At 32.1% G+C, this 13,858-nt stretch overlaps 1 protein-coding gene across 2 annotated transcripts in view; it reads left to right on the top strand.

Moving 5' to 3' along the window:
* The window catches only part of IA-2 (tyrosine phosphatase IA-2), a 991,654-nt gene that overhangs the window by 825,245 nt on the left and 152,551 nt on the right, over nucleotides 1–13,858 (top strand). For both annotated transcript variants that reach the window (XM_085816984.1, XM_085816983.1), the window contains one exon: nucleotides 8,185–8,373. In XM_085816984.1, coding sequence (XP_085673110.1) covers nucleotides 8,185–8,373 — 189 coding nt within the window. The remainder of the gene's footprint in view (nucleotides 1–8,184; nucleotides 8,374–13,858) is intronic.

Below are 13,858 nucleotides of genomic sequence, written 5' to 3'. Positions count from 1 at the left end.
AACCTAGCATTCAAAACGCCGTCAGAATATCACAATCAAATGGAAAAAAATTCTTGCTCAAAATGTTTCACCCATATCATTTTTCTCATGTTCTTTGCCCAGAAGCCAGCTATCATTATAAAAACTAAAGCCAAGTCCTTTGAAAAAAACGCCTGGAAAGAAATGGTAAAAATATTCTTTAATTGCCTCACCCAGGAGTCTCACTAATAGACAATCATTGCGAATACATTGACGCCTCCGGCACAGAGAGGAAAAAAAGCCAGGATTTATCTTCAACAGTGAAGGAAACAAGCCGTACCTTTCACTGATTTTCATCGCTCCGTGTCTGGTAAATAGATTATAAGACATCGTTAAAATAGTTCATTGGACCGAATATGAAAAATGGAAACCGAAATAAATATCCACCAATTCTTTCCCCACACCTAAACAACCTCACACCCGGAAAAATTATATCCCCATGTAACGGAGGGAAGAAGGGATATTCGGTGAGAGGCTAGACCCCTCTTCTACCCTACGCGACCCCATCAGACCAATTACAGCAGCAGCATACCTTGACAATTACGCCGTCATCGCATGATTTATGCATCGCAAGCCAAGTGGAAAAGGAAGCTCAAGAGCACATGAGGGATTGTAAGAGGCAGGCAGCAGTTAGAAAGCCATTAACGAGACTTTTCTCTTTATATAAACATTTGGGGAAACTCTTCTTACTAGTGACTGTATAGTGGGTTAAGTCTTCAGGCGCTTGGTAAATTCCGGTACTTTGTAAGCGCAGCTAGTTTTACTGTGCACTTTGTCTATATGAAAGTTATGGTAATAATTTACAGTTAACAAAGTATAGCATTGTTGAAAAATATTTTTGCTACTTCATTGAGCTCAGTTTTGTTATATTAAATAAGTTTGCTTTTATAATACGTTCCATGGAAATACTCGCTTTTACAGTACTTATACATAGTGATATTATTTTCAATTTGATTCGTTAAGGTACATATTTGGGTGAGTTTCAGTTAGTATACTCAGAGTAAATAAAATTGAAATGTATAAATTTTTGCTCATAACTTAAGATTAACTTTTTCGAAATTATTTAAAACATTTAACTCCAAAATAGTGTCCATTTTTGTGATATTTTCTTTTTATAGAGGTAGAAGTAGACTTAATTTTACTACAGAAAAGTTTAAATTTTAACTTTATTTTTGAGCTCATTAGAAAAGCACGAAAAGGGAAAATGTTATTGTTGTTGTTGTCTTGTCCATATTACATGGAACAATGTTTGCCAGTTTAAAAACTGTTTATTAATAGTTGGAAAGTGACTTATTTTTAGAATGATTAAGAAACCCTTTTAATATGTTCTTATAATTTGGAAAGAATTGGATAATTATGTTATCATCAGTTTCATTTGACAAAAATATAATTTTATTCTGAATTATGTTTGGGAAATCTAATTTAGGTTGAACAAGTTACCGATGTATGTTTTTTTTCTCCGTAGAAGCACTTTATTATTTCGTGTTCCTTGCTTGAAGAATGCGATCAATGGTACATGCTGAATTCTGTTGCAAGAGTATGGGATTTTTATCCATGCTACAACAAAATTGTAACATAGCATTGGATATTCACGCAACACTCGTTATTCCACTTTCTATATGCCAATTCAGCAGGAAGATTATTCAGTTTTCAAGCGTTCTTAGTTATACGGTCTTTTTCGTTTTTAACAAGCGCTTGAATAATTACTGTTTTATTGGATTCAAATAATATTGCATTCAATACACTATAGCCAATACGGGCAATACAAATAATAAGGAATTCAATCACATAAACGCTATCAGCATATTGGCATAGAGAAATTATTAAGAGTGCACTAATTTTATATCGCAAATATCATTAATTTTATATGGGCACAGATTATGCATAAATGCACACTTGTATCTGTGTATCTAATAAGAAATGCATAAAATATGTATATAAGTTCTCGGTCATGACTTTGTGTAGAGAGAAGCAAATCTGATTATTATTTTCTTAAATGATCCACGTACAAAACTGTAGAAAATGAATTACATTTAAAGTTTCTTAACGTAATAAAAGATGAATTTATCTTTTATTACGTTAAGAAACTTTAAATGTAATTCATAATTTAATTAAATGTAATTTTATGCTGATATTTTAGAAAAGCCCACGTTTTTCTGATGGAATTGAACGAGAAAGTATGACCTTTTGAATTTGAGAGAATGTAAACCAAGTCTCTTCTTTAAGAAGCGGAATATTTTTTGAGGCTTAAAATAGAGAGAGAGAGAGATTCCTTGAAGAAGAGAAGCCTCTCTTATGTTCAGTAAAAATGCATGAAACATTTGCCTAAAATTTACGTCGATCTAAACTAATTTGCATCATGCTCGGTAAATCCTCTGATTATATTCTGAGGTAAGGAAGCGAATGTGAAAGACAGGAAATTTTACTGCTCAAAGAAAAAATTACGTGTAACTGCTAGAGTATCTTAGAATTTGACTCTATTTCATGTTACCTCAAAGAAATTAAAATGCTATATTCTTTAATATTTTTCCCAAAATGTTAAATTCTAAACATACACCTTTGTTTGTAATCTGCAAATATGTAAACCATTTTCATGAAGAAAACACTACTATAATTGCTATTCGCTGTGAAACCTGGTCAAACGAATTTTTATATATTATTATATTTATATTTTTATATATTATTATATTTTATGTATTATTTAAGTCAATATTTCAGTACTAATAATTAGTGAATATTTCAATAATTAAGTGAATATTTCAATTTTAGCTATTTTATCTTTTTATTCTTCAAAAATTACTCTTATAAATTGTTTTATTGATAACTTTTCAACACACCTAAGACTTATCGAATATTGGCTAAAATATCCTCCCTTCTGAATAACTAAAAATAAATTCTTTGAATAGAGACAGAAAAAAAATCTTGAATATTTTACTGCCTCTTCAACCGAAAATATGAGAAATGGTTTAGGTCTTTTCATGGTTAACTTACGGATTTAACCCAGGTTAGCATTGAGTATGAATTTCTGAGAGAATTGTTTTGACTTTTAGATTATGTTATACGTTAAATAGCACAAGGTTTAGCCTGATGAAAACACATTACGGCGTTTTAGCTTATTTCATTCCTAATCGCATATGCGTCATAAATGCGATCTATTTTCCCTATAAAGTCCTCGAAGTCATCTTTATTTTGAGACATCCTTTAAGCACTTTACCATAATTAGCAATCCCGATGACTTCTTTAGAGAATATATAAGTAAATTAGAAATATTTGGCTTGATTTAATTAGTAATCATAAAATTATAATATATTTAATTTATATTTTATTGTATTCATATATTTCATTTATTATACTGATTTTAGGAAAGATCAAACATTTTATGAAAATCAGGTTGTGTACTTTCAATTAAAAGATGGCATCTTATATAAGACTTTTAACAAAAAAAAAAAAAAAAAAAAAAAAAAAAAAAAAAAAAAAAAACATTCCTGTCGTTATTTGTGCATGTTTACAGAAACAAAGTGCAGCAATAAAAAAATTCTTTTCATCGTCGTGCACTATCTTTTAGGCAATCTTTCTACCCTTTTTTCATTTTATTCATTGTAGACAAGTTGCCATACTTTTCTTATATGTTATCACAGCTAGAGTAAATACAGAAAGGCGCTCAACTACCTCTGGTATCAATTACAAAGCCATAGGCCATTACTACTATTACTTTCTCGCATCGCTTTTTCAATATCCCTTTTCTGCTTTTACGTTGACATAAGAAAATCCTTACGATGAAAAGACGCTGAGCTTTTGGTTTAGTATTTCTAGAGAGTTTTCTGCCATTTCTTTTGAGCGACCATTACGAAATGAATTTGTACGGAAGTTCTTTCCATGGAATATATTGTTTTGCTTTTTTTTACGAGTTCACTTCATCCTCTTGAAATGAATTGGCTTGTTTCGTTTTAAAAGCTTCTTTTCGTTTCTCAGTTCTTTTTTTTTTTTTTTAGACTTAAAACTGCTACTGCTGAAAGTATTTAAAAATGGAAAAGACGAAACACGAGAATTTCCATTTTGTCTTCAATCGGATGTTGCAGATTTTTCATGGATTCAAAATGAGTGAAGGGAGACAAAAACTGAAGAATTTGAATTCTTCTTTAATAATTCCTTATTTGTCATACTTGAGCAGTCGTACTTGTACTGTAAAAACGGCACTCGAAAAAGCTTTAAAATGCTTTCGGGGAAAGTAATTTTATAATTGCAACCGAAAATGCATTTTTCGCATTATAAAAAAATGACTGCATTAGGAAATTTTCTTACATCAACAGTGACAAATTTTGCCTTTTAATGCAAGACCGCTTAAAATTATCAATAGAAGTCTAAAATCAACATTAACATCAATAGATATTTTTTAATTCTGTATTTATTACTAGAAATTGAGGCAGTGACCTTATACCTGTATCGATAGAAATTGAGGCACCATCAATATATTTCATATATCCTTATAAAGTCAGTGAAAGATTTGATTATAAAGTATTACATATCGGAATATTTCTTTCTTCAGGTATAAATTTCTTTTATCCTAAAATATAATAGAATGTTTTTTATATTTTAAAAGAGATAGTTATTGAGTCATACAAATAATTTATCATTATTTCTTCGGAGAAGTATGATTTACAAGAAGGATTTTGTGATTCAAATTCATTTATTTGTAATGAAAAACATTAACGTCCATTAACGTCCTCACTAACTTTCATTCGAAGGAAATGAACATAGATAATATTTTTGATGTATTAGAGTCTAATTAAGAGAAAAAAATGCAACTGGAATAAATAAAATTTATTTTTATTGAAGATACAAAATGTTGCGAAAACGTAGCGTGAATCAAAACCGATTATTTCTGAGAAATCTTTGAAAAGTTGTTTTGAAAGAGTTACTATACAAAGACACGTAATATTTATTGCAAACAGTTATCGTTTTGTAATAGCCTACCTAGATTAGAAATACTTGTAAGCTAGAATACTGAAAATCTGTGTAGCGACTATTCGCTGAATGCTTGTAAGTGACTATTCCGGGTTAAGTTACCGAAAGAAAGATAGTCAACCAACACATTCAATATTTGAAGATGAAGGCAGCTTTTCAAATTATCTTTCCCTTGCTCGCAACAATCACAGCGCAACACTTCTTTGAAAATCTTGTAGAGACATTAGATATTTTTTGGGAAGCCGGAGAGATGAAAAATATGCAAACGCCTTCGCCGGGAATAGAACCACGGATCTCTGGATACCGGTCCAGCATGCAGAACCACTACACCACGAAGGCACGCTAGGAAGGCGGGAGAAATACCTTAAGATCTAACAAAGACATTTTGGTTTCTGCAGCTATCTTAAAACATTTTCATCCATTTGATTTAGCTACTTAAATAAAATTCGTAAAAAATAGGCCACCACCAATTTACTTTTTACTCCACTATTTTTCCTTTTTTTTCTATATGCAACAAGATCGCAATAAGATCGTCTAGAAGGTCCGTCTATATATTTGTTGTAATTTCCGATGAGTTTAGATAGCCTAACGGATGCATATTAGTTTTCTTTTCTTGAGTATTTCCTTGTTGAGTCCCTTCTTTTCTTGAGGGTTTTTTTTTCCACATTTTTCTTTTTCCATTTTGTTTATAAGTATAATAAGGCGATTTCCTAATCCATACTCAACAATTGCTCCAGCCGCATGAAATTTGAACGCGTTCAATTCCGACAACGATATGTATGACATAAAAAGTTGTCGAAATATATGCAATGGTTGAAGAAACTTCCACCACACTTTAATAAGCTGTTACAAAATATTCAGCTAGTCTAAGATCAGTCAATGTCTTTGAATACTTTCTTGAATATATATCAAAATGATAAAAATTATTCTTCATAGGTATACAAAACACCAAATGTTGTACACAAAATGAACGAGTTTTCCTTTGAGAAACATTTTGCATGAATGTCTTCCAAACTAAGGAATCATTAGCTCAACTATATAAAGATGTGCTGAAAAGAACTTCACATGACATGAAATTGGCAATTAAAATATTTAAATAAAGACGTTCTTTAGCCAGCTTTTCAGTTTTATCCAATCTTTCATGAATTATAACCGTTAAAACCCATTGTCTCCATATTCGTCATTTTGAAAGTTTTTTTGTTTTTGAAGTTTCTTTGTTTGTGAAACTGGTAAAAGACAGTATCACCATCTATGAAATCTGTGTAAAGATACTGCTTTGGACAGACGTTACGTTTCGGCAACGTTTTAAAATATACATATTTATGCCAGAAAATAAAATAATAGCCCTACCTTTTGATGTGTTTATACAGTCTAATGTTTGTAGAAGATTGGGCAATCTTCATACAATCAATACTATTATTTGATTCTATCAGATCTACTCAAAATTAAAAGAAAAAAATTCGCAACGATGTACCAAAACAAACATCTATTTTTATGAAAATATTTAATATAAGAGAAATAGCTTTTTTTTTTTTTTTTTTTTTTTTTTTCCCAGAAACAATGAAGTTCTATCTGTAATATACAACAAAAGTTAAAAAAATACTATAGAGAAAATGAAAAATATTTTTAACTAATGTTGCGAAAATGCAACCGCAGTCGTCAACGGGTTTTAAATAAAAAATAATTTTATATGAATTTGAGTAAAGTTATTTTATAGAATGAAACTATATTTGCAATCTAATTTTTTTTTACTGAATTATATACATCACAAAGACCTCACGTAAATAAAAAATTTAAATTAAGTTAGTTTGCCAAACTAATAATTAATTTATTTAATAAATATAATCCTCCTTAACTGAAGGCTAAATAGCACAAAATAGAACTGTAAACCGAAAATGCTTGACACATAAATATTATATAAAATATTTACTTTTCGGAAATAATTTTATAATTTTTCTTGCATGAAACTATTTAAAATAACAATTAATAATAGTAGAACAAATGCTAGAAAATTTTTATTTCCATTGCTTTTGTCGCTCCTGAATTTCTGAGTCAAAATAAAAAACTTTTGTCTTGGCTTGTATCTTAAAACAAGTTGAACAATCTTATCTGTGGACTTAGAAACGCTGCAATTATAGCTTGTTGTTTTCGTTTTGCGAATAAAATTTCAGAGAATCTACTCAGCGTTCATGTAGGGAGGGGGTATTGTGAAGAATTCATTGTCATCTGATATTGCTGTCGAACAAATGAGATAAGTTACAACAACAAAAGAATAGGTATAAAATTGATGCCATTTTTCTTCTTCCTAATTGTTTTGTTGCCTGATTTACGTTTGTGTCTATGAAAACAGGCAAAACTTTAAGGCTGCATTTCCTGAGAACTTAAAGTTAAATAAAGATGATTCCGCATGTTTATTATATTAAATACAAATAAGAGAGAGAAAATCAGCACCAGCCAGAACTCGCCAAGAATATAATTATATGTTTTAGTGGAAAAAAGAATTTGTTTTTTAAACGAGTGCTGTACACTGCGTTATCAAAGTTGCTGACAACACTTCTTAATTTTTACTTCAACTTTCTACAGTCACCGGAAAATTCTGATGTAAATTTTGCATAGTACAGGGACCATTACAAGTCGCTAATTGAAAACTAGTATATTTATAGCATATATTTATTTATCTACGCAATCTATGTTTATAAGAATTTGAAAAAAAAATATATGAGGCTATTAGCAAAATTTATTGTTTTTGCTTAAGAAGAGGCGCTTATGCCAAATCGACTTAATAAGAAGGCGGGGTTATGTAAAATCGACTTTGAAATCGATAAAACTTTATTTAAAATATGCAGTATTCTAAGGATTGTGCCCCAGTTTTAAATTTTGCACTGACGTGTTTTAATTTCAGTTACATCACTATCAACTAAATAAATCAGTTGCATCAATAAATCAAATGAAATTTTCAACTGGTTCCTTCGCGATGACTTATCAAACGGGTGAAATTTCCCAGGAAATCTAGGAATTTAAAAATTATTCAGCAGCATATTTGAATACTGTTTTAACTGCGGAGACGCTTTAAAATTAATTAATTAAAATAATATTCATTCAAATAATTTCTAATGCTATAGTTTTAAAAATATACGTTTATTATAAATCAGTTATTTGAATGTAAGGAATTTTGAAACTCAAGTTCTGCTCGGATTTCAGGTGAAGTATGAAGTTGTCAGTCCAGATAAAGACCGCCGACTTTTCATTCTTACCTTTGCCCTATGCGGAGGAGTCGCCGGCATTCTACTAGCCGTTGCTGCAGCTTACCTATACCGACGACATGCTCACTCCAGAGAAAAACTGCACAATATTACCCAGCCTGATACTGAAGCAAGTCAAGATTACCAGGTAAAGCATTTTCTAGTAATTTTGTTAAATTCTAACAAGGATTATGCATTTTAATAATATAAGTAAATATCTAGCAGGTACACCACAAAATTTGAAATATGTAGATCAGCCTTTATTATATCCTAACGATAGAAATGTGACAAAGGATAAAAATGAGAGACATGATGGCCTTGCTAAAATGCATTCCGGCTGTTAACCATGATTACGGTAAAAACGTGAGAACAATTCGAAATGACGAAACCGTACATACAGCTGATAAAAAGCACATCTTTTATGTTACTGATGAATTGATCACAAATAATATATCATAACAGAACTGATATCCATATTTATGAAACATCTGTGATAAAAGTACTAATAATAATTAACTTTTTCTCTGATAAAACAGTTTCTAACACTGAATTTAGTTTTATGACTTTTATTTCACTTGACAAAGCGATTAATTTCCCCAGTCACATAACAATTGTAAGGTTAGGGATGAATAATTTTTGGCTATTCTTTCTTATCAATTTTATATACCGTTAGATGAAAGCTACATCTGTATTTATGCATTTTACAATATTCATTTGAATATTGTAAAGGGAATTTTAGAAAGCAATATACGTTATTTCATCACATTTCTCCACTTTTGTTTTATAGATTTAGTCGATTTGTGCAGCGAATGGCTCGTAAAGATCTTGTCTCAGAGTTATACGGGGGGAATCTGAACAAAAAGGGCAAAACTATACGGGGTGATAGAAGGCAACTATACGAGCAATATTCGTCATAGAATGTAAGGTAGGAACTCGAAAGGCGAGCCGCTAGATGGCATTGTAAATAAATGGCAGAAAAAGGGTCAGTCCTCTTACCCAACGGCATTTTCTACCGTGGATTGCTGATTATAGGAACCGCAAAATTTTCAGTGCGATGGATTGGTCAAGATCGTCTCATAGCTTATCTACCAGGATCTCTCGTGTTTGGACTTTTCCTGTGGGGCCATATGAAAAGCTTAATCTGCGAGTGCCCTATTGAAACCAATATGGATGTAGTCGCCGTTGTTGCTGGCTATATTCTGGAAACGCCTGGTGTCTTCGAAAATGTGCACCAATCCTTATCCCGCAGGTGTGCAGCCTGCATTACAGCTGGCGGAAAGTCTTTTGAACAATTTCTATGAGCATGTTCTCTTAATAAAATATTTTCTAATTATTTCATCTCATTCTTGTGTTAATTCTTTAAATATGACAGTGGTAAACTACTTTGTAACTTCTCACTACTTACTTTCCGACCATACATTCTATGACGAATATTGCTCCTATAGCTGCCTTATATCGCCCCCTAAAGTTTTGCCCTCTTGTTCAGATTCATCCTGTATGTAGAGGACAGACACTTTCCATGCCTTTCACACTACAAATAATTATTAAAGTTGAATGCTTTATATTCTGTCGAATACACTCTTACCTTAAAAACATCGTTTTTGTCCCTTGGCAAAATATTGTCATCTTTTTTCATTTTTAGAGAAGATCAATTCATTACTAAAGCATAAATAATACCTAAAGATAATAACTGGTCCACTGGTCGTACAGGTATATATATACCTTCACATTCAAGTGTAGTCGTATGGTCGTCCATATATAGTCATTTCTCCTGCAACGTCGCCCCAAGTTTGATACAGAACATCCAGGAAAACGGATTCGACTATCTCCCATGCCTCTTCGCTTATCACCAAGCTACTCGAGATAAGCTACTCTTTCGGCTTGCCACGATTTTAAGTAACCCCAAGTCGCGCAAGCGCTATACATTTACAGACATTCATGCTTTTTGCCCGATTCGAATTCAGGCCCAAGGATATGGCTGCCAGCATCGCTAAGTATCGCAAGGGTGCACCACAAGAGGTGACCGAATAACACCCATCCCTTGTTTGATGGAGAACCCCTAGCAAATGAATCCGACAGTCTTCCATCCGGCTTTCCTTACCATTAAGCTCTCCAGAGAACTATCGACTCTGAAGATTCAATTTCCCAGTGCTACAAAAAACTATAGTATTTCAAACATCTATGCCTTTTACAGGGTTCGAACCTGGGCTCATAGCTATGGTAACCGACTCCCTTATCACCAAGACAACAGAGCAGCGGGGTGAGCCAATATATTAGCCAATGCTGAACTGTGTTTAGTAAAATCTTTGTTGTGATAAAAGGTTTGTGTTGAAGGTATAGTGGTAACGTTATTGCTATCGAAAGCATCCTCAGCAGATCAATGTGCAGTTATTCCTTTTATAATAAAACTAAAAAGACAAAGCTTAAACCTGAGGTTCTACTATGGTGATTGCGACGGACCCAGTTGAATCATTACGGTAACCGGTATGAGGGAGCTATCTTAGTATACATTAGTGACTGCCTTTATGTTATCAGAATCAAAAAGCAAAAGTCTTTAAGTGGAATACCCTGGTCACCATGCGGTTTCTCCTCAGTGAGGTCTAAAATTTTTTTTCACAGCGTCTGTTTCTAGTTGGAGGGTGACATGATGAGAGCATGTGTGTTTCTGTGGAGCTGGAAAGAACCTTCTACCAAAAAGGTATCTACCTTTTAATTCATCACTCGCACAATTGTCTTAACGTCGCTGTGATTCTCATAAATGCCTAAGTGAAATTAATTAGAATGTTTGCTGTTACCCGCTACAAAATAACACAGAGGCTAATGAGTTTCCTGGAAAATTATTTTAAACAAATAACTAAATTACATGCAACTAACAAATAAGGGAAACACCTAGCGGTATAAAATAAATCATAAATAAATAAACAAATATAAAATAAAAGTAAAATAAATGCAATAAAATAAATAAATAATAAAACAACTAATAATCTACTAACTTTTCTTTCTAGTGAAAGATTTATAACAAATGTGTTTTCTAATGGCTTTTCATTAGAAAACAAAGTACATAAGATGTCAAAAAAAATTTGCCTTCTAAGGTTTTGAACTTGAGTAACTTAGGTGTACCGTTTTCAAATAAATTGACGTAAAAATGAGGCACAAAATAGTTGTTTTCTGTATTTTAAAAGAAATTCGAGCAAAAGTGTCCTGCGTTTGTTTTCCTAATACGCAGGTTTCATAACAACGATATTTTCTAAAGTAACTTGTTTGGAGCAAATATACTCTTTATAATTTTTCGATGTCCTAATAAAATCAAGTGCACTAATTTTCGTTTTATGTCTCATATTACGTAGCGTAATTAATGTTTTCTTATATAAGAAGAAAGGGGAGAAACGACTTTCTTTCTTGACAGGAAGAGGCTTAAAATAATAAATATTCACTTTTCTGTAGTAGATTAGTTTTATTATTCTTATAATAGCTCCATACGTGAAACATAATTCGTTACATAATTTAACTGGCACATGCATTTATTATAAAAGAAGGCTAACGTAACATTAAAATAGAAGCCTCAGCTTCTAAAATAGCATTTCTCTGTTCTTTATCTTACTAGGTATTTCTTTGTGGGGAAATGTTCTTATGTTAATTAAGATAAGCTATTTTGGATGCTGAATGAATGAGACTGTCAGTTATTCAGTAGTATTCAATTTTATTTTGAATCGTCATTTTCTTCAAAATCTTTCACTTGAGTTGAACCATGGGATCAATTGCACTAGACTCTTAACCTTCAGATAGCATGATATTTAGGCTTGGCTCTTAAGTATAAAATTAACATAAAAGTTATTTCCAGAGATTTTGTTCTCTCTTACTTTCGTACTTTAAAAGGGCTACTAGCCACTGATGTAAAGTTAGTAATAATAAATTATAGTATTCTTATATAAAAAACAACCCTTCACGCTATATTATCTGTTTTTCATTTCGGTGCTTAATATAAGCTCCGTTGTAAGGATCTTTCGACGTGTATCTTGAAAAAACTATAATTTATTATTACCTTAACATTAAAATATTATTTCTTAATAATATGTTACCTTATTAATAATACGTTATTGCTAATATTATAATAAATTATTCCAGAAACTGCTAATTTCTATTCAGTGATATTGTAACGCAACAGCAATCTAGCCTGTACTTAAGAAGCAATAAAATCTTAAGATTTCTATAGTCTATAAGATTCCCGGCGGGGAACTGTTTCGTGCTATCTTGCAGACATCTTCCTATGACTGTCTAACATACTCTTTCGGCGCAGATCTTTTATGCACTGTGTTTCAGAAAGACTCAAATAGCTATGAATGTTAATCCACCAATTATTTATATTTTTTAAATAAACGGAAATGTTTACCATATTTAATGTAAACGATATTTGCTTCATAACCTTTTAATACTGCTTTATTAGCTTGTGAGGTTCTGTTTATATTTACTAATAGTTATTTTATTTTGTGAGCCGTTCCTGAATTATTTTACTTCACCTTGCCTTTCCTTGCTAGGATGTAAATGAAGTGGAGTAAACGAGAGTTATTAAGCTGTTGGAGAGATAAGGTTAGGCAAAGCGTGACTTCGCTATTGTGAGCGCACGTTTGTTAGTTTCTGCCAGCTGTTAATCTTAATAGCGGCTACGCATTCTTGCCATCGAGTTAGCATCTTGCCGGTGTAGGTTTCTGAGTCAACCTGTTAGTTTAAATTCACTTGTATCGTCTCGCACTATTCTTTACCTTTAAATTTAGTGTAACTTACATACTATGTTATAGGCCTTGTGTTTTGTTGCTTGTAGTGAATCAGGAGTTTATATTAATTTACTCAAGTCTACAGTAAATAAACTACAGAAGATTCAGGGATCATATGATTCAAAGTTTTTTAGATTATGTTCTAAAATGTCGTAACTAGGCCTATCTCAATAAATACCTTTATCTTTTTTCCTAGTTAGATATATTTTCTAAACGATTTACCCTTAGCAAAACGTACATAGTTCTTTCGATTAGGCTGTAGAGACATTAGGTTATTTGGAAGCAGGAAAGATGAAAAATATGCAACGCCTTCACCGAGAATCGAACCACCGGGACTCTGTATTTTACCCGCTGAACGTGCAGACCACTATACCACGAAGACTCGCTAAAAAAGCGGGAGAAATACCTTATATACTCTCCCTTTTAAAGGGCGTCTGGAGTTTTTAGGAAACCCAATCGCCAAAACCTGGGTGAGGAGAATCATCATCCAACACCCTTTTAGTTCGGACGCCACTGTAGAGACATTAGGTTATTTGGAAGCAGGAGTAATGAAAAATATGCAACGCTTTCTCCGGGAATCGAACCAAGGACTTCTATTTTACGCGCTGAGCGTGCAGACCACTACACCAAGAAAGCTCGCTAAAACGGCAGCCTTACAATCAAAACAAAGGCAATCAAAACATGTGGAAGTTATTTTCAAAAATAATATCACGAAATGGAAAGGAAATGTGAAAATACGTTTGCTAACTTTTAATTTCAGTGCAGTAACCAGAAATTATGTATTACAATAGTTTTATAAAGTATTTTAATGTACAGGATATAAAGTAGTTTAATATACTTATACAGGATACTGCCGCATAC

Source organism: Stegodyphus dumicola, chromosome 5 (genome assembly GCF_044657685.1).
Source record: "Stegodyphus dumicola isolate Sdum_Otavi_A_Nest chromosome 5, ASM4465768v1".
Classification (NCBI taxonomy): Eukaryota; Metazoa; Arthropoda; class Arachnida; order Araneae; family Eresidae; genus Stegodyphus; species Stegodyphus dumicola.
The sequence above is the reverse complement of the archived record's forward strand: the minus strand, read 5'-3'. Positions and strand labels throughout refer to the sequence as shown.